The sequence below is a fragment of the Mastacembelus armatus genome, chromosome 11, assembly GCF_900324485.2.
Source record: "Mastacembelus armatus chromosome 11, fMasArm1.2, whole genome shotgun sequence".
NCBI lineage: Eukaryota > Metazoa > Chordata > Actinopteri > Synbranchiformes > Mastacembelidae > Mastacembelus > Mastacembelus armatus.
The window spans coordinates 11,520,575-11,538,871 of NC_046643.1; the positions used below are offsets into that span (position 1 = coordinate 11,520,575).

The 18,297-nt window shown below is 40.7% G+C and overlaps 3 protein-coding genes across 4 annotated transcripts; 2 read left to right on the top strand and 1 right to left on the bottom strand.

The window, feature by feature from the left end:
* Positions 1-1,729: 1,729 nt before the first annotated feature.
* LOC113126178 (lens fiber membrane intrinsic protein-like) lies at positions 1,730-6,315 on the bottom strand. Its single transcript, XM_026300056.1, has 5 exons — positions 6,075-6,315; positions 3,152-3,360; positions 2,469-2,618; positions 2,245-2,379; positions 1,730-1,929 (listed from the first exon to the last, which is right to left on the bottom strand). The coding sequence occupies exons 1-5, from the start codon at positions 6,083-6,085 to the stop codon at positions 1,868-1,870; spliced, it is 567 nt and encodes a 188-aa protein (XP_026155841.1). The 5' UTR covers positions 6,086-6,315; the 3' UTR covers positions 1,730-1,867.
* ubqln4 (ubiquilin 4) lies at positions 5,333-11,595 on the top strand. Its single transcript, XM_026300053.1, has 11 exons — positions 5,333-5,527; positions 6,951-7,102; positions 7,288-7,436; positions 7,542-7,804; positions 7,966-8,124; positions 8,298-8,520; positions 8,633-8,772; positions 9,313-9,396; positions 9,641-9,756; positions 9,846-10,008; positions 10,094-11,595. Exons 1-11 carry the CDS (start codon positions 5,333-5,335, stop codon positions 10,244-10,246), a joined length of 1,797 nt encoding a protein of 598 aa, XP_026155838.1. The 3' UTR covers positions 10,247-11,595.
* Positions 11,596-11,745: 150 nt separating this feature from the next.
* LOC113126177 (ras-related protein Rab-25-like) lies at positions 11,746-14,730 on the top strand. 2 transcript variants are annotated; one of them, XM_026300055.1, is made up of 6 exons: positions 11,746-12,446; positions 12,584-12,688; positions 13,243-13,438; positions 13,644-13,837; positions 14,015-14,095; positions 14,179-14,730. In XM_026300055.1, the coding sequence occupies exons 2-6, from the start codon at positions 12,652-12,654 to the stop codon at positions 14,304-14,306; spliced, it is 636 nt and encodes a 211-aa protein (XP_026155840.1). In that variant the 5' UTR covers positions 11,746-12,446; positions 12,584-12,651; the 3' UTR covers positions 14,307-14,730. The 2 variants fall into 2 exon arrangements, with proteins under 2 accessions (XP_026155840.1, XP_026155839.1); XM_026300054.1 differs by having other exon boundaries at positions 12,628-12,688.
* The last annotated feature ends 3,567 nt before the right edge of the window (positions 14,731-18,297 follow it).

The following is an 18,297-nucleotide window of genomic DNA, read 5'->3' on the forward strand; positions in this document are numbered from 1 at the left end:
AGCTTTAACTGTGGAATGAAAACTAAAGTGAAAGAAATTGCACATCTGTAAAATTATGAAGCAAATTGTACATGTATGTAAACAAGCTCTGTCAGTGAAAGCCACCAGGTCTTGTCACCAACAGGTTCAACAAGAAGCAGGCCTGCTTTGTCACACTCATGCTCTCAAGGGGTGACTTGCATTCCTGCACTGAATGACTAATCTATGACACTCTTCAATGAGCTGTGTGCGTTGCCCACTTGAGTTACACTTGAGTTGCGCAGTTTGTCTTGGTAATGCATGAGGTGTTTTAAAAGAAAAAAATCTTTCTTGTTGGGATTTTATAAACATAAAAACCTAAAAATACAAGAATCTAAGATGACCCTCTATTTTTCCATTCAGATGTGCCCTTTCACAATAAAGTCAGGGTTAATATTACACTAAATGCAGTCGAATTAGGACAATGATGCTGCTAATTTAAAAGCCTCACAGTCTCTCTCACTCATAAATGCCCAGAAAATTATGTTTTATGTAAAACATACTACAATGAAAATATGTCTACTTTAAAAGATATTTTTGCATTATAATTTTCTAAACCGATGAAACTACCAGGATTATGGGAAACTGTTAATGTTTTTACTATAATTCTCACGCAAACTCATATGTGACAAAATGGATGAATGAAACTATGATCTTCACTTTCTCACTCAATATGTATACTAATCATTTAGCTGATCTGATAAAATGTGAGAAATCTGCTACAGTGATTTCACAGGTTATTAAGACCTGGCCTAAGTAAAAGCTTCACAGTGGATAATGAAAGAATCTGAAGAACACAATATTACAGAGCTTATCTCTTCACAACAGCCACAGGGACCAAGTATGGAAACTTGGATCAAGGGATGTCTCCAGTGACTGTTTACATTTCTCTCATTGTTTCTTCCTCATCAAGTAGCCAAAGCACTCATTACCTCAGCAGCTATTGACCCTTTTCTCCCAGCTCAGAAGGAATGGACCAATACCAGGAAAAAGAGGAAGCACTTATTAAAGACAGAGGCAGGAGAACAATCAGTGGCTGGAGACCCCACCCTGGTCCTCCGGTCCTGGAAGACGATCTTCTCCTCAGGTTCTGTTCTCCTCCACACGCAAATAAACACACAAACAGGCTCCCACCCCTTTTCCAAGTTATCCCCTCACTAAGTGTCCTCAGGGATGTCAACAAACATGTTGTGGATCATGCTGGTTGCCAGAGGCAAAGCACTTTCCCATAATCAAAAATTTAATAAAGAACATGCATAACATGAGGGACTCCTTGTCAGAAATACTGAAGGATCAAAAGATGTAGCATAGCTTTAGGGGGATTCCTGATATAAACATATGTACTGTATAATTTTATGTATTCCTCTGTGCTGGGAAGACTGATGCTGAATTTGCACCTGAATTAGAGTTAGAAGCTGTAGAAAAATGTTTTCCAATATCTTACAATTTTGTCAGTTATTTAATCTCGTCACAGTCATTATTTCCCTGATTAGTGACTCTGCCAGAGTACTTTAGTGCTGCCATCTTCTGGTGGGCTGTTAGTACAGCTGCAGAAATCACACTGACGTCTGATGAACAACTTTATTGAATGTGCCAAATTACAGCAAGGTTGTTTTTAATAATCTGGTAAAGAAGTTGTTGTTGAAGCTATCATCATGACTGGTGTTAAAAGAAATCAGTACCAAAGTTCATTTTTCAGTGCCAAAGTTTAGCTGTCACTGTTGTGGCTCCATACAGCATTAGATGTCATCTCTTCAGATCAGGGCAAATTTCCTGAGGTATATTCTGTTTTTCTGCTATTTGAAGTAGCATTGTCCTCTTTTTATTTCATTCCTGAAACTGTCTCCCCCTAGCGTGGGCTTGTTCCTCTTCTGCATTCACACATTCTGTAGGCACATATGTAGAAAATACCTGCAACACACATAACAATGCATTTAGTGATGTACAGTAAGTAATACGAAAATCCCATCAAATGAATCTGTCATAATACTTGAACAATATGGGAGGGAAGGCTGCTTTGTTAATCTTTATATCAGATTTGTTTTATAGTCAGTGTTTACAGTAATTTTATTTCAGCTTTATTATATTGTATTAACAAGGTTAGAGATTATCTAACAAAAATACCCAGCAAGTAAAAGCTGTTGTCTGGAATATTTGACAGTAATGCCTATAGTTATTTCCTGCGCCCTCTGCAATGTTTAAATGAGAATGGGATTCATGTTTCACCTGCAAAGAATGTCATGAGCATGGCCACCCAGCCCAGTATGTAGGACCAGGAGAAGCGCCAGTCGCCAAAGCGCCTTCCCAGGAAGTTGACTGTCACTCCGGTATAAATGGCCATTCCCAGGAGAACAAAGAAAGCTGAGAGGGAAACAGGAAAGTGTGTGTCAGTTCAATAAGTAATGTTAGTCTGGATAAGAGTCTGTCAAATCAGAAGAAACAAAACTCACTGGAGACAAAAAACATGATTCCTGCAGCAAAGGAGTGGTTGAACCTGTCAAAGGAGGAGAAGTGTGCAAAGGACATGATGCCAGTAATAATGCCTGCGAAGCACGACATCCCTGAGAGGATCATGAAGGCTCTGGTGGCGTTCCAGTAAGCTGGGAAGAAACAGGCAGAGCTCATCAATTGAATCATCATGCAAACAAACAAAAAACTTTTCAACCATACAGTTATTTTTATTAATACTAATATGATCTGCCAAGATCATTTAATCTGTTGGCCCAAATTACTGCAAGTCATGAAGTGATTTTTATCTTTGCAAATTATCAGTTTATTAATACAGGTAGTGAAATGTTAGAAGATATAATATCAGTGTTCAATCTAGTGACACTAACCACTAGACCATTAAACAACCAAATGAATTGTTTGTCCCTTCCATAATTCTGAGACCTCATCTTGGCATACACATGCCAGCTGTTGAATCTGAATAAAACAATAAAGAGCACCAAATAACACTTTAAAAAGGTGGAATGGCTTACCAGATGATCATGAAGCCTGAGGCTTTGCAGTCATAATATCAAAATGTCAAGGTGAAAATAAAACAACACACTCCCCTGAGAGAAACGCAACCCTGCATGTGCTTTTGAGTTCTCTGTCCCACAGGATTTGAAAAACACCCTGAGTGCCTTACCCATGCTGTCAGTCTGCATGTAGCACTTGTTGGACATGCAGTACCTCCACAGACCCTGGTGAGCATAGTTCCCAGAGAGGCGATACTGCATCCAGTAGTCAGTAGCAGTGGAGACCACAAGCAGGATATTGCCCACGATAGCACAGAACAGGCCCCCTCCCATGAAGCTGTACATCTTGAGGTGAGATAATTGGGCCTCTGAAGAGCAACTATGAAGTGAAATAATGATACTGTAAAATTTATTTGACTGTTATTTTGCTGTTCATGCATCTAAAAAGACACAAACACTAGACACTGGTTTACAAGCTGTGACTGAGGAGGTTGACAATATAACAGCCTAGACAAGCACGCTGTAGGAATAATAAAATGGTCCTACTGCACACATAATGACAGAACATTAGGTGTCTTAAAAAGTAATGATAATACTTATGCATATTGTGCCAAAAGTGGTAGCAAGGTCTGAAAAAGGGGTGGTAGTACTAAAAATAATCGGCAAACTAAACATTTGACAATTCATTTGGAAATGTTTTTAAAAACTACATATGGTGTCAGCCAATCAGAAAATAGATCCACAACAAGGAAGAACATACAAAAATAAAACAAATTGAAGGCTTTACTTTAAACAAGTGTAAAACAAATTTCTTTACGATGATACGTTTGTTGGAGTTGATTCTTCCAAATGGACACATCATAGCAATAATGAAGTTTTATCCAATTCTACCAGCCTCAATCTAATCAAAGCCATTATATATGTGTTGCTGTTGGATACATGCAGAAAAACCAACCAGAAATTTTATCCCTTACCTTTTGTCCAGAAATGCACCTTCTACACTGCCCAACAACCAGGGTAAAAAGGTGGAGAGGAAAAAGAGAGAGAGGGAGAGAGCTGTTGCTCACTTAGTGGAGAAAGAGAGAGTCATGGACAATACTACAACCAAAAAGTTGTCCCCTTGATTTTTTTCTGTCGATGAAAGCAAAATCCTTTGCATCCATCAATCTCCATGTGTGGTATGCACTTGAAAGAGATACTAGAGGGGCCACAGTGCATGTGACCACGAACTTTGAGTTTGGGACTTTGGGGTTTGTGGGGCCAAAGAGAAGGGGTGGTGGTCCATGATTCTATTTGGAAGGTTTTGTTTGTTTGTAAATGGTGTGCCCTAGCATGGGGGATATGTGCCGCACTGTCTGTGTCAATGCAACTTGCTGAAACAGACACCTTTCTTTCAATGCTGTAACACTGTAGCAGCATGGGTGGACACATAAAGTGGGAATGCTCTATTCAGGCAGCGTCCACCTCTCTTTACTATAGGACTATCTAAATGTATATGTCTCTTGAGCTGTCAAACACACATATTGTTTCCAAAAGCTTCCAGGTGTGTACTCATGCAATCTTTAGGGAGGCCCTGTTTTAAGAGAAGGCTGCCAGGATTTAAGAATTATCAAGGGAAAATGATAAAGAACAAAAATATAATAGAGCATGATGTAAGGCTAAGCATGTCCAAAAACAACTGTTACTGGAACCTCATGCTCCAGTCACGGGAAGCAGACATGCTAGATTAACTTATTGTTTTCCCAGTTCACGTACTTTTAATAATAATATTTATTATTATTATTATTTGTTTATTATAAGACAAGGATCCTGTCTATTAGGAATCTGCTGAAATATTTTAATAAGTGCTGATATTTCATTTCACACAATAAAACCAAGGTTAAATATAATGTAGTTTACTTTATGACTTTATCTAATATTTGCTTTTATTACTTTTGGACATATCAATTATTTACTCACATAGTCTTCAAATTATTTAGGAAGGGGAAACGTAGCAAAGACTAACAGTTGAGAATATGGATGAAAATATTTAGCAAATTTTAAAAAATGTTAAACATTTTATTATTAATTGATAATCAAAATTGATCATTTTATTCTGATCAATTAATGTCTAATCTAAAGTCACTACATTTTCTGAAAGCATGTGTGATGTTTGGTATCAAATACACTGTCAGATCCTTCTGTGCTTTCATTAAGTGAAATCCCTTTAGAGACATGATCTATTGGGCAGCTCCTGCATCGGTAAGGGGATAAACCAGGAGATAAGTATTTTATAATTTAGGTCCTGGACTTGAGAGGAACAGATACACGTGAACTCGTGAGATTCGTTCTGGAAAAATGTTTGACCTCTCATGACCCGGAAGCTGACGCCAGACCCTAGCTGTTCCATCGGCGGAGTAAAGATGGCTGACCAAGGCGCCGCAGATCCTGGTAATAACAACAATAATAAACCTGAAGCCTCAGAGGGAACTATTATTAAGGTCACAGTAAAAACCCCTAAAGACAAGGAAGAAATCGCCATCGCAGAAGATGCGTCTGTCACTCAGGTGAGTTGGTTCAGCGCCGTGCTCTCACGTCATGCCCCTGCCCACAACTTCAGCTAGGAAGCTAGTTAGCCGCGTTAGCATTTGTCGTCACTCTTACCGGCTGACTGAGAGTGTGTGAAATTAAAGAATCTGCTCGTAAAGAAAATATTACTGCTTGAGTTAACACCTACTAGGCGTTATTAGCCTTATTAGCATCCAGTAGGCAGATATGAGCAGTTTATACGTGAAGCGGCTAACCGGCTAGCCGGCTAACGGTAACAGCTAGCTAGCTAGTTAGCGAGCTGAGCCGACGTTTAGCCAAACAAGTGTCAGCTGACGGGTCGTGTCTAGGCATTAATGGCCTCAACCATGGAGCTGCTTTGGATGGATAATTTGCTGAGTCGCTTTCGTTTCCTATTTGAGCCTCACACATGTTAAAGCTGCGGCTCTAGAAGCTTCTTGCTGCTGCCACTGAGTCATTGAGCTTTCTGGGGAATAGGCAGTCCTCAGAGCTCCGGTCGGCTTGGCGACGTGTTACACCGAGATAACAACGCAGTTATGTACTCACAATGAAGTCATGCTGTCTTTAGCAAGGTTAGCCCCATGATGTTAAGTCGAGCATTTATCAATGTGGGCTCACAAGTAGCCTTTTTTAGTCTAATTGGGTGTATATCATGGTTCAGTGTTGGCCTTCACTGAAGCGGGATGTGCCGCCCTCATCTATATCAGTGTAACGTGAACATTTTGCATAATGTGCCTAAAGTAAAGACTTAGTGAGCTGAGAATGATCTTTTTTGTGTTTTCTCTTTGCTTTGTTCCCCATTAGCAACCACAGATTAGCTGTTCCAATAGTGCACACAAACATACTGTGAAAGTAATCAGCTGCTGCGAATCGAGAAACATAATTAAATGGTTTTGCATATGGAAAGGTCATATAATAAACATCAACAAACCATAAAGTAAAATATATATCCGTTTATGTTGTAAGACATTGTAGTTTACAGTTTATTTCACTCTTTTGGTTTGTGATGGTGGTATAATTCACACAGAAGCAGTGAACAGAGAACAGTTCTCTTCATATAATCTGCTTGTGGTTACAGCTCAATCAAATGACCTGTGAATGTGAATAATGCTGATCTTACATGTATAATTAATTATGGCACACCAGGGAGCATCTCTGCTGTTCTAGTCTGTCTGTTAGATGGGCTCACACTACAGGTCCCTTCAGGATGGGACAGTTTCCTCTGTCAATAATGTGATGTTTTGGCTGATTTACTTTTGGGACCAGGTTAAGTACAGAGAACTTTCTGTAAAACTGTAGACCAGAAGTTTGCACCAGAACAGAAACAGATTAGAACAGCATTACTGAAGTATAACCATCTCATTTTCAAAACAGTTTCATTTCACTTATGGCTCATTTTCATTATTTCTTGCTGTCTTATAGTTTAAAGAAGAAATCTCAAGGCGATTCAAAGCCAAACAGGACCAGCTGGTTCTGATTTTTGCAGGAAAGATCTTGAAGGATGGCGACAGTCTCAGCCAACACGGCATCAAGGATGGCCTGACAGTTCACCTAGTCATAAAGACAGCACACAAGTAAGGCTATTCTTCATATAGAGCATAGAAACCTGCAGGTCTGCAATAGAAATGTATTAGCATTTTAATATTGAAATCAATGAACTGCATTTTTTGTTGAACTCGTGTTTAACTTCAGTGTCCAGACACTCTATCATCTTACATAAGTACTGAATTACTCATATACCTACTAATTATTCCTGTAGGACAGGAGATGGTGGTAGCACCTCAGCCTCTAGCTCGTCCTCTACTCAGGCAGGCAGTACCTCCACCTCTAGTCCTGGTACCAACCCGTCCTCCACAGCAGGCTCCACTGGTTCTGCCCCACCACCCACACAGACGCCCAATATACTGAGTGAGTCCACCTGTGTGTAGCGATTAACATTCAGATTCCCTTTATTAGTTCAACACCCCAAAGAGAACACGTTTAACTGTCACCCATCCATCTTGTTTCCATTAGCTGGCTTTGGTGACCTGGCTGGTCTGGCTGGATTGGGAATGGGCTCTGCTAACTTCATGGAACTTCAGCAGCAGATGCAGAGACAGCTCATGTCCAACCCAGAAATGCTTTCTCAGATCATGGAGAACCCATTGGTGCAGAACATGATGTCCAACCCAGACCTGATGAGACAGATGATTATGGCTAACCCTCAGATGCAGCAGCTGATGGAACGAAACCCTGAGATCTCCCACATGCTCAACAACCCTGAGCTCATGAGACAGGTAAAGGAAATGAGGGGGAATGATTTCCACATATGTGTCAAGGCGTGACTACAGTAAATTCCCACTCCATTTCGATCTCTTTATTTGAGATTTAGCTAGCTTTGTTTTAAGATAAACTTTGCCTAGTTCATCTCCTCTCCTCCTTTTACCTCCCCTCTCAGACCATGGAGCTGGCTAGGAACCCAGCCATGATGCAGGAAATGATGCGGAACCAGGACCGGGCTCTGAGCAACTTGGAGAGCATCCCAGGAGGTTACAATGCCTTGCGGAGGATGTACACAGACATCCAGGAACCCATGTTTAGTGCTGCCCGGGAACAGGTAGCTTGTTTTCTGATCAAATCATTGTTTGTGTGCTGTTGTAGTCCTTGTTAGTATGTATTTCCACACATTCTGTAACCTTTGTTATGGTTTTAAATAGCATTGCTAAGTGGCAAACTATATTTTGCCATTATCTTAAACTTAATTTTGTTCATTTTTCCTTTTCCCTGTAGTTTGGTAGCAACCCATTCTCAGCTCTAGGTGGCAGCTCAGAGTCTGGTGCCCAGCCTTCACGGACAGAGAACCGGGAGCCCCTGCCCAATCCATGGGGGCCACCAAGTTCTTCTAACCCTTCTGAGAGTGGAGGTGGCACCACAGCAAGCACCGGCACCACTGGGGCCACCAACCCCAGTGTGTCCAACCCTCTCGGCATCAATCCTGGCAGTCTGGGCAATGGTAAGCAATGCTTCTCATTGTTTATACACTGATCAGTTTGCTTTATATTCAGTTACTGCATTTACTTGTGCACTTAGACATAAATTAACTCCAGACAATTTCTGTATTGCAGGCATGTTCAACAGCCCAGGTATGCAGAGTCTACTGCAGCAGATCTCAGAAAACCCACAGCTAATGCAAAACATGCTGTCTGCTCCCTACATGCGCAGTATGATGCAGTCTCTGGCTCAGAATCCAGAGTTGGCCTCCCAGGTAAGAAGTTGAAAAACCCATATTGATGCTTAAATACATAGAAAACAGACAGATATAAACATGCATCATTACATACCCTGAAATTGTAGAATAAAATCCTGTCCTTTGTTATTCAGATTGTGTAACACTTATGGAATTAATTGATTATATTGAGCTCTTTAGTTTATAATGAATTTGTAAATAGTGGGATCTGGCTGGGCCTGTTGTGCATTATGCCAGTAAACCCAGTTATTGAGTGCACACGCACAGAGAACAGAGGGGATTGTCTGGTAAGCTCACTTTCAATTGCAGCAAATTGTAAGAGTAAACACCACAGCTCTGACTTAGATTTGCTTTTAAAACAGTGCTGACTGTACAGCAAGCCAGAGCAACCTTACAGTGGAGTACTGCACAAGCAGTGACATGAAAGACAGGGATTCTCCAAAACTTTTATTTCTCTTAAGACTTGTTGAAATCTTTGCAAAATCATATATAATGTAATTATCAACAGAGAAAGTGGTAGACAAATTACCCTGACGCGTCTTTCTGTCCCTATTTCAGGTTTTGATGAATAATCCCTTGTTTGCTGGAAACCCACAGCTGCAGGAACAGTTCAGAGCTCAGCTGCCCATCTTTCTACAGCAGGTACCATGTATACTTCAGTAACTCAGCCTTAGATTTATAAGTTGTTTTGGTAAGAGACACCAAGAAAGATAGTCTTGGTAAGATAAAGGATGGTACTGACTGGCCCACAGGGGGCAGCATTAATAAGTCTCAATCTGAGTGATGTGAATATGCATGTGTTTATGCTGAGTATTATTTTCTCAAGGATTATAGATGTCTATATCTTTTTGGATCTCAGCCACCAGTAATTTTTGTTTGGTTGTAGATGCAGAACCCAGAAGCTCTGTCAGTGATGACCAATCCACGGGCAATGCAAGCTCTAATGCAGATCCAGCAGGGCCTACAGACGCTGCAGACAGAAGCACCAGGCCTCATGCCAAGGTATGCTCACACAGATATAAAACTATATGTTCTGTATTTAATATAGATGATATTTCTTCAACTGTTTTGTTTTTTTTTTTCTGGCCTAGTTTGATGTCAGGTGGAATTCCTGGCATACCCACAGGAGGGGCTGTGCCCACAGAGAACCCAGCCTCCTCACCCAGCAGTGCAGGAACAAACTCTGCTCAGCAGCAGCTGATGCAACAGATGCTCCAGATGCTTGCTGGAGGAAGTGGAGGAGGAAGTGCAACGGTACACACACACACATGCACAGGAAATGCATCCTTTACATCTGTATAGTGTTGTCGTTAAAGTTATGCTGAATTCGCCCCTGTAGACCCAGACCCCAGAGGTTCGGTTCCAGTCTCAGCTGGACCAGCTGAACGCCATGGGCTTCATCAACCGTGAGGCCAACCTGCAGGCGCTCATCGCTACTGGAGGAGACATCAATGCCGCTATTGAGAGACTGCTGGGCTCACAGCCCTCGTAAAGACATACAGTACACACTGTAACAAAGACACATGCATACATAGATCAAACATACATACATACATACCTAACTCATACACACACCCAGCTTCTACAGAGAGAACCAGAGAAAAGAAATGTAAGTGTATTGTCCCAAACTTTACAGAAGAAACTTGGGCAGGATCTGTCAGCCCCTCATTCTACATCTGTTCTCAGATCATTCCCTAGTCCCAGTGCATTCTCTTTTTGGCGTCATCCAACCAGATCTCTTCCAGAGTGATCCTGTAGAGCTGGACTGAACCGCTCTCTTGTGAGGGGTGCTCTGGTGCACAGAAAAATAGCAAAGATTTCTCTGAAAAGGGATTCCCAGCTGTTTCTTCATTGTTTTCTTCACATAAAACTGGAGTTGAGTGATGCAGAAAGACATTTACATATTACAGATTAAACCCATATGATGTGATTGGCTTTCGGCTATGTTTCAAACATGGCCACTGTCAGGCGGATTGTAAGCGTTTAACCAGAGAAATCAGTACATAAACATCTGTTGATATACAGACAGAACATTAAAAGGATATCTTGTCCATACAGGTGTTTCAATTTCATTCCTCTCTTTTGTCCAATTTGTCCCTATTCAGGATTCTACATTGATATCACTTTCACTATTTATTGCAATCGCTTAAGAAATAGATGCCCTCCACATTTCTCCAAACTGGTAATTTATCATATAAAAGTGCCCAGTTGTTGGTGAACAGTGTCTTTTTCTTCTGAGGCACCACTGCTGTGCCTTCTGTCCTCCCCTGCCCTATAAGAGCATATAGAGCCTATAAGAGCATGACACCTTCACTCAGTGGGCTCATTACAAACCCCCAACAACTTCTACACAGCATCATCCAGAACTTTAACCATAATCAGATATTACACTGCAGCATCTCAGATGCAGAGGATGCTGTTAGAATGAATATGAATGAAACAAACAAGCTTTCCTTTCATTTTAATCTGATTCTTTGTTTTATTTTATTATTCTTTTGTTGAGGTGCAGTTAGTACCTAGAGATAATTATGATTTGTCTTGCTTAAAATAAACATGGAAATCAACTGAGTAAAAAATAAATTATGAAAAGGCTTTCCAACCATTCTGGTATGTTGATACCATACATTTTTGAAATCAACTTCTAGGTTGTCTTATTTTATTTTTCCTTTTGAAAATCTCAGCATTGTAGTTGTGGTAACCTTGGCAATTGCTTCCTATAGCTTTGCTTTGTCTGTTGACCTCAGCTGAAGAAAAAAAAAATCCATCTCCCAATTGAACATGTTGGAACTAACTTTTAACAGTACTGTACTAAAAAAAAAAAATAAAACATGGTCAAAAACAGCCCATGCCATGTGTCGGTTGATTAGTCTTGTAGTGGTGTAGATGAGGTGAGTTCCTTTTCATTATTCCAATATTTATGTTCCAATAAAATACGAAGGTTCGTGTTCTGCTTCTGTGAGTTGTTTAACATGAGACTATTTTGAAATTCAGTGTGTGTATATAATCTGCTTTTGACTGTTCTGGGGAAGTAAATGATGATATTGAATGGTAATGACATGTAACCTTAAATTAATGAGTGGTTTTCTAGAAAGAATGAAAATTCATTTCACTTGTAGGTAATTGTTTTTTTTCCCCCCATGTGTCTTGTTTGTCAAGAGGGAAAGTGAAAATTTAACAGATTTTCAAATTACAAACAATAAATGACAAATCCATGATTACATTGACCAATTGTTTTATGGAAATTCCCCTGCTAATAAATAAACTCCTATTGTTACAGGAATAATGAATCAGTACGATCTCATGTTAGTGTTTACCTTTAATGTACTGGTCGTATGTAACTGTGTTTTGGGCTGTTACCACCAATCACTAAAGTTACTTATTAACATGAAAAGTCAAATCACAGTCTCTACCCACATCCCTGCAGGCATCAGGCAAGTAGCAAAATGGTGACATGCTCTGCTCCAAACTGTAGATCCACCTGTTAGGTTAGGTTTATTGCCATACAAATGAACAGAGGGTGGAGTCTGTTCCTGATGACTACCTGCTAGTGGTTCTACCTGTTTCACCTGCTCTTCTCCTTCCCCCAGCCCTCCCTTGGGTGTCAGCTGATGAGGGCTCGGCAGGCCACAGGACTCCTGCTTTCCTCCCTGCCTGCCCGCGCGTCCTCAATCTGGAGCTACCGCTGTCCGCAGGTAAAGAAGGAAGCAGCTGGGTGCAGCTCAACCTGTTTTCTTTTTCTCCTCCGTTTCATCTCTGCTCTCTTGCCACACTGGAGAGAGAAAGAGGAGTGAGGCTGCTTTTGTCTTTTCTGTCTGTTTTTATCCCATAGCTGTTGTTCAAAGTGGCTTCAAGATTATTTACTGATTGAAACAGGAACCCTTCACCACTGAATGCAGGATGGGGTCTGATGAGTCATACAATTTTGTCTTTAAAGGTGAGTAATGTTTGTTTAAGCTGTGATTGTGTAGAAAGAGATAAAGACGTCACTGTGTATGTTGCCGTATTTCTGCAGACTTTAAAGCTGTCAGGTGCAGCTCTGTTTGTAACTGCCTGCTCCAGTTTCCGAGTAAGAGGGACAGAGGGAAAAGAGGAAGTAGCTTTCTGGTGATCTGGCTGTAAACTGTTTGACCTTTGACCTATAATAGAAACATATTGAGTTTCTGCTTCATGAAGGGAATGTGCTGTGCTGTTTGTGCTTATTTCCCTGTTTCCCTGTAAACCTTTTCTGGTTTTCCATTCCATTCATTCCAGAGTAACGTCAATCACAGGTTTGACCTGCCACGTTTACTATACGTGATGTCACAATGTCGTGTCTCGTCAAGGGGACAGAGATTCTGCACATTAGATCAGGATATACAGAAATTTGACCCCAAAAATTTTGACCCTTGCATTTTTGGACTTAATGTTTCACAACACAGCCATAAGAACTAGAGATTTTTAAGTAAAAGTGTTTGAATGATTGGTATTCTACTTCTTGTCTCTGTTCAGTGGTTTTAATAGGGGAGTCTGGCGTAGGAAAAAGCAACCTTTTGTCTCGTTTCACCAAGAATGAGTTCAAGCACGATAGTCGTACCACGATCGGTGTCGAGTTCAGCACCCGAACTGTTCAGTTGGACAACTTCACCATCAAAGCTCAAATATGGGACACAGCCGGACTGGAACGCTATAGGGCTATCACTTCAGCGTGGGTACACACACACACACACATATATATATATATATATATATATACACACACACACACACACACACATATATATATATATGTATATATATATATATATTAAATCAGTGTCAACATTTAACACATTTTTTATAATATCAATAAGAGCTTCCAGTTTAATTATAAGATCCAACCCATGTTGCTCTCTATCACTTGGTGGACTCAGGTATTACAGGGGAGCAGTTGGAGCACTATTGGTCTATGACATTAGCAAACACCTGACATATGACAGTGCAGAGCGATGGCTGAAAGAGCTCTACGACCATGCAGACCCTCACATTGTGGTCATGCTGGTGGGAAACAAGAAAGACCTGGAGACCCTCAGGACGGTTCCCACAGAGGAGGCCAGGGACTTTGCAGGTCAATGAAGCAGTATTGTCTTGGTTTTCTTTCCAGTAACCTTTCTTTCCTGTTTTTATCTGAAACTTTCTGTAATTGATATGCATATGTATGTGTGTTTTATGACCTCTGTGATCATGAACCGTATATTAAATTGTGGTCTTGCATTTGTTTGCTCATAACTCCTGGACAATCTAGAGAAGAGAGGTCTTATGTTCATGGAGACATCAGCTTTGGACTCAAGCAATGTGGAAGACGCTTTCAATGAAGTTCTCACAGGTAGGGGGTTCAATTACTTTGTCAAAGCGCACGTCCTCAGTTTTCTTTAAAATGCTTATTGATATACCTTCATTTTTTCTCAGCGATCCATATGAAGGTGGCCAGCAGGGAGGTGACCCGTGGCTCCATCAGCGCTGTGACCCTGTCCAGCCCCATCGGGCCGACAAGTGAGGCGAACAAGGAGAGCAGAAGCTGCTGCAAGAGCTCCTAACAGACTGCTGCCTCTCTTAAGATCTGCTCTCTCCATGTTGAGCTAACACCATGATCTCAAGCATGACCTCATTCACACACAGCTTAAAGAGACAGGTACCCGTCTGACACTTGAGCAGTCAATGTACACACCTCCTTAAACATAAAAGCTCTGTGCTATGAAAACAATAGAAAAATTTCTTGTGGCTGATGGGTGTTTTTACTACACATAGTTATGTAACCACTTTTCCTTAAACTCATCTTCATATTTTCAAAAAGTGTTGTACTACTTTTATAAAGGAATCCACTGGGACTAAGTTGAAATAAATAATTTATGTCATTCTGTCTGCATGTAACTATTACACAAATATATATATATGTTATTATATCATATGGTAAGAAAAGAGAGGGAGAGCGGGGTGATTTGAAATAAAGAGTACCCTTTCCATAGAGTCAGTTTTTTAAAACATAAATCTGGGTTTAGGATGTGTGTTTACAAACATGACTGACAACATGACTGTTACAAATGACCTTGTAAAATAGGAGAATCCAGTATTTCAATTTTTAAATGGGAAAGTATACATAGATAGAATAGTAAAGGAATGCAATCTAGATAATGTAAATCATTTGTGGAAAAAAAAACATGTATTATTCAATGTAAGTATTCCAGTATTTTATGTGTCTTGAAATGGTCTGCAAGGTGTCTTTGAGGGGTCACACTCAAAACATGTTGGGGTATAGTCGAGTTGAAGGTGTCCTGCCTCCTGTCAGTCTGTAGATGGCAGTGCTGCTGTTGAAACCTGAAGCATCGGGACTACAGTGTATTTGTTCCCTCTCTAATTTCCTTATTATCTCCAGTACATATTATACTACCATTTCATCCCTTACTGTTCATTCCCATAATCATCACGGTATTAAGCTCATGTGGCGCTGCAGCGTTGTTGCCATGGTAGCACCCTCTTGACAATCTAATCAGCATCACTATGAAGTGGGGAGTGAATTTACACTTTTCCCACAAATAGTAAATTCTTTCACAGACTTTATCATTTTATGTCAACGTGTGTGTGTGTGTGTGTGTGCGTGTGTGTGTGTGTGTGTGGTGTGTGTGTGGTGTGGTGTGGTGTGGTGGGGGGGGGTGCAGATGATCTGGATATAAATCTACAGCACTGGTTTTTAATGACATTCTGGACAGACAGTGCTCTATCTCTGGCTCACAGATGTTCATAAGGAGCTTTTACTGTGGTGTGGGTGTCCATATGTGTGTGTGTGTGCGCAGCGTCCCAAAGCAACATTACTTTGCAGGAGATCAGTGAAAAGACCACAAATGCTTTTATTAAGTTTCTCTTATAAAAATATGATAGTAAAGGCTGTGCACCGGGCAGTAAATGTTTAATTATTTCCTGTGAATGAGGATTTTTTTATGGGCTGAATAAAAGCATCTGGTGTAATAATCCACACAAGCTGCACTGGTCATGAAATCTGTAAATCTCACTCTGTCCAGAGCCTAGAGGTAGGAGTTAGTTGTGTTTGCAAAAAATCATGATATTAAAATATTATAAGTTCTATGTTCTTTGTGTCAGAATAAGAGAATTGATCCGCAAAGCAAAGCAAATTTTTTCTTCAACAATCTACCCCCCCGGTCTGTGTGCCTTTTTGACCCCGACTTAACGATAAGGCTCTGAGTGGATGGAAAGAACTGAATTTAGCACATACATGTGGCGGCTGTTACCCACATGCTCCCAGACATGTGTAGCATGTAAAAAGTGAGTCTGAAACCAAGACTCATATGCACAAAACTCTGTGGGGAATCTTGTTCTCTATGAATTTATGTTTTCAGCATCTTTAATTGTGATCTTTATGTTCTCATAACCTCTGAACCCATGAAGAAAGGCTGTTTTCTAACACCCACACTTATGGAATCCATCATTCTTGTTGCCTTTCTTTTCTTTTCTAATCCCCGACTGCTGATTTCAAAGACTTCTGACTTCTTCTGGCTTGGTGTCTGGCATTACCAAGTGTTTTTTCCAGCTTCCTGTGTTTGCTTGTTTGTTTGTTGTTTTGTATGAGCACCAGAGACCCACATGAAGCAGCATGAAATTTGCATACGCACGATCTTGAAAACATCTGCACTCTCTTGTTTCTCTCATCTGTCTGTTTTCCTCTGTGTGAGTTTAACTCAAACTCTCCCAGGCCCAGATTATTCCCAACACCTGCACATACACACACATAAAGGGATATTTTATGGCATTTCTGCACCTCGTTGCTGTCCTGTGAAAAATATTTTCACATCGACTCCAAGAAAAATCCAATGGTTTTTGAGGTATTTATTTGGCTTCAGAAGTAGGAAAACAAAATCTCAACCCTTTAAAGAACACTTAATCCTCCCATGTATCTGAAAAAAAGGAGAAATTACCAAATTTGGAGATGTTTTCTGGGTGGTTGTAGTCCAGGAGGTGGAACAGACCATCCAATTGAAGTTAAAAAAGCAAGTATGTATGTGTCAGTGAATAGGTGTTAAATTATAAAGCACTTTATAAATGCAGTCTGCTTACATGATTTTATAGCAACAAGTTGCGGCTGTTTTAAAAACATCTTATGGAGGTTTGACACGTGTGGGTGCACATCTACATCTGGGTCTGCAAGCACAAAACAAAACCGAAGTCCAAATACAAGCGTGTGTGACAGCCTTACATTCCTTCATCACCCTGCATCTGTCGGCGCACGCCTGCCGAGACCTCAGATTTTGAGATTTCCACGTCGGCTGACATCATCGCACGAATAGATTCAAAATCAATGCACGCTGATTACCATGGTGATGTTGTTATGGCGACCAATCAAAGGGAGAGGTGAGCTGATGGGTGGCTGTGTGTTCAGACACTACTACCCAAAATGTGCAGTGGAGACGGAGCTAGAAACAGGCTGAGCGGTAGATTGCTGCCTGGAGGTGATTGAAGAGAAAATGCTGGAAGTGTTGAGCTGGTTAGTTTTCAGACTGAGATTAAAACATGCTCCTAATCTGTGTTTGTACATTTGTGTGCTGTCTTGTGTTTATCGCATCACCATATACTGTAGTCATTAACTCCTTTAAAAGCCTCTAATTTCATAAGCTCATTGTGCTTGAATGTACGTACTCAAGGCCCAGTGGGGCCATGCTCTTAATTAAACAGGTGACAACCTCAGCGTCATGATATTATAGACCTTAGTTGCCATGACAGCCAAAGTGTTTATCTCTGGGTCTGTGGTGCTAAATGGCTGCAGGTGTAAAGCGATGATCTAGATTAGCACCTGAATGCCGCTTTCAAAATTGGATCCTTATTAACATGTTATCTCCTCTGCGATGGGTGATCTTTCTGCTGGGTGTACATGTGTGCTTCAGGGATGGCACGTTATACCCAGGTTTCACACCACCACTTCAATGGTGATTTCTTTCATTGGCACAGCACAACCTTGAGCTTCCAAATGTGTCACTCTGAGAGAAAGTTTTAAGCTGCTCCATCCAAAACAGGGTGAAAATAGATAATTATTCCCCCCTTACCCCCCATAATGCCCTGCTCTTTCTCATAGGGTCACAAAATGCCTGTAGGTACTGAAGAAGTGTGTTCAGTTAGCTTTATGAGTAGATATTTCCATGTGTGTGTTTTTCTCCTCCACAGCTTTTGTTCCAAGGAGCATGTGGCAGGAGGTACGGTCCAGATGACATGACTCAGACAGGAGATCAGTCTTTAAACATGAAGATACTGGAGTAATTTCTATAGATGCACTGTCAAATACTGTTTCTGAATCATTCCACTGAGGCGTGTGCTAGGCCTTTGAATTAGTTCACTTCCCTTTAGGTTTCTTTGAATGGGTCTTAGTAGTGAGGTTTGTTCCATCCAATGAGAAATTTTGTCTAAGGAGCAATGATTTCTGATTTGCACACAGAAATCTTGTGTATGTGCATTTTGAGGATAACAGAATTGACAGCCTGACTGAGCAAAATCTCCCCAGAGTTTTGGATTGTGGGAAAACACATG